This window comes from Plasmodium vivax, genomic scaffold (genome assembly GCF_000002415.2).
Source record: "Plasmodium vivax scf_4957 genomic scaffold, whole genome shotgun sequence".
NCBI lineage: Eukaryota > Apicomplexa > Aconoidasida > Haemosporida > Plasmodiidae > Plasmodium > Plasmodium vivax.
The window spans coordinates 978-2635 of record NW_001851469.1 but is presented as its reverse complement, the minus strand read 5'-3'; the positions used below and the strand labels follow the sequence as shown (position 1 = coordinate 2635).

At 23.3% G+C, this 1658-nt stretch overlaps 1 protein-coding gene across 1 annotated transcript; it reads left to right on the top strand.

The window, feature by feature from the left end:
- Positions 1-32: 32 nt before the first annotated feature.
- On the top strand, positions 33-1086 carry PVX_051190 (variable surface protein Vir23, truncated, putative; the record flags this gene model as incomplete). The annotated part of the gene is made up of 3 exons (XM_001612388.1): positions 33-644; positions 724-812; positions 925-1086. Coding segments are annotated over 3 exons (861 nt in total), but the record flags the coding sequence as incomplete, so codon positions are not given.
- Positions 1087-1658: the final 572 nt, after the last annotated feature.

Genomic DNA, 1658 nt, shown 5'->3' with positions numbered 1-1658 from the left:
AAAAGGTCTCACATTATACGCGTTTTATGAAGAATTGGATGCAGAATTAAAAAGAAGTGATGGATTGAATGAAAAATGTAAACTATGTGAAGATAATATTGCAAGTGAAAAAGAAAATGGACCAGAACTAATTAATTTATGTAAAAAAATTTGTAGAATTATACTAAATGTACCTGAAATTTTAGATAAATGTAAAGCATCTGATGATAATAAAAAATGCCAATATATGAGCCATTGGTTATATGATAAAGTTATAAGTTTTACTAATGGTACACACCAATTTCTTAATTTATACGTAGTTCTATCTATGTATAGTGTTTTCAATAAAGAAAAATTTAAGAATTGTACACTCGAGAATTTTAACGTAGATAAAGAAACATTTAATAGAAAACATATTTTATATGAATTTCTAGAAAGTTATGATGATATGAAAAAAAAAATTGATAGTCAAAGTGAACTGTATACTGCATTATATTGCAAACTTATTAAAGAAAATTTTCTTTTTTATAATGAAGTTAAGGACAAATGTACCAGTCAAGCTACTTGTGGTTATTTTGAACAATTAAAAAGGTTTAAGGGGAAATTTTCCCAAAAAGGCGAGTTAAATTATATATATCAAAAATGTAAGTACAAAGAGACAACATGTAATAATGGTTCTTATGCAGAAGATGATGTACCATGCTTACGAGCAAAAGGAAGTCCATTTATTTTACTTTATATTAGGTAAAGATCCATATAATATTATAAATGTACTACTCAATGTTGCAATCATATCGGTTCCAACATTGGCAATATTTTTAATTATGTTTAAGGTAAATATATTTTATGTTTGTAAAGCAAATATTTCATGGCATCATACAAATATTATTTGTTCATTATTAACCATGTTATAAATATTTAATATACCTTTTCTTTTAATAAAAGTTTACTCCCTTTGGAGGAAAATTGAATAGAATAAATGCAAAACGAAGAAAAACTGGAAGCAAAAAGAAAGAAGAAAACATTGAAGATTACATGAATAATTATGCTGCATATGTGGATAACATAATGAAAAACAGGGTTAACGTAGCTTATCATGCTTCATAAGACACATTTTACAACATAATATGTAATTGAAGTTATTCTAAAACCAATATATATATATGCGTTAATCAGATGATCTTTGTAAATCTATTTATGCAATCAATAATGATAAAGTAATTAAAAAAATTTTTTTCTGTCTTATTTGAATGTATAACACCTTATAACGTTTTATTTAACCTTTTTATATGCTCTATTTTTTATTGCATGTGTTAATGTATGTATAATTTGTATACATCGAATTTTTTTTGTAATTTTATTTAATTATAATATAGCATAAAAAATTGAATTATTATGTAGTAACAATAATAAATTAAATTTCATATATTAGAAATAAGAAATATGAAACATAAGGAGATACAAAGAAAACAGTAAAAAAAATTCTTATTTAACTTTTTACGAATTCACAGAAAAAAACACATAGAAAACGTGTTCTTAATTATATAAATTCATTATCTATTTATATGTACATTTCAAATAAATATAAGCCAATTTTACAATAAATTTTAAATGTCATATGTTTTCCTGAGTTTATGTACATTAAATAAAAATGACTGTGTGTTTATGTATCCACAATT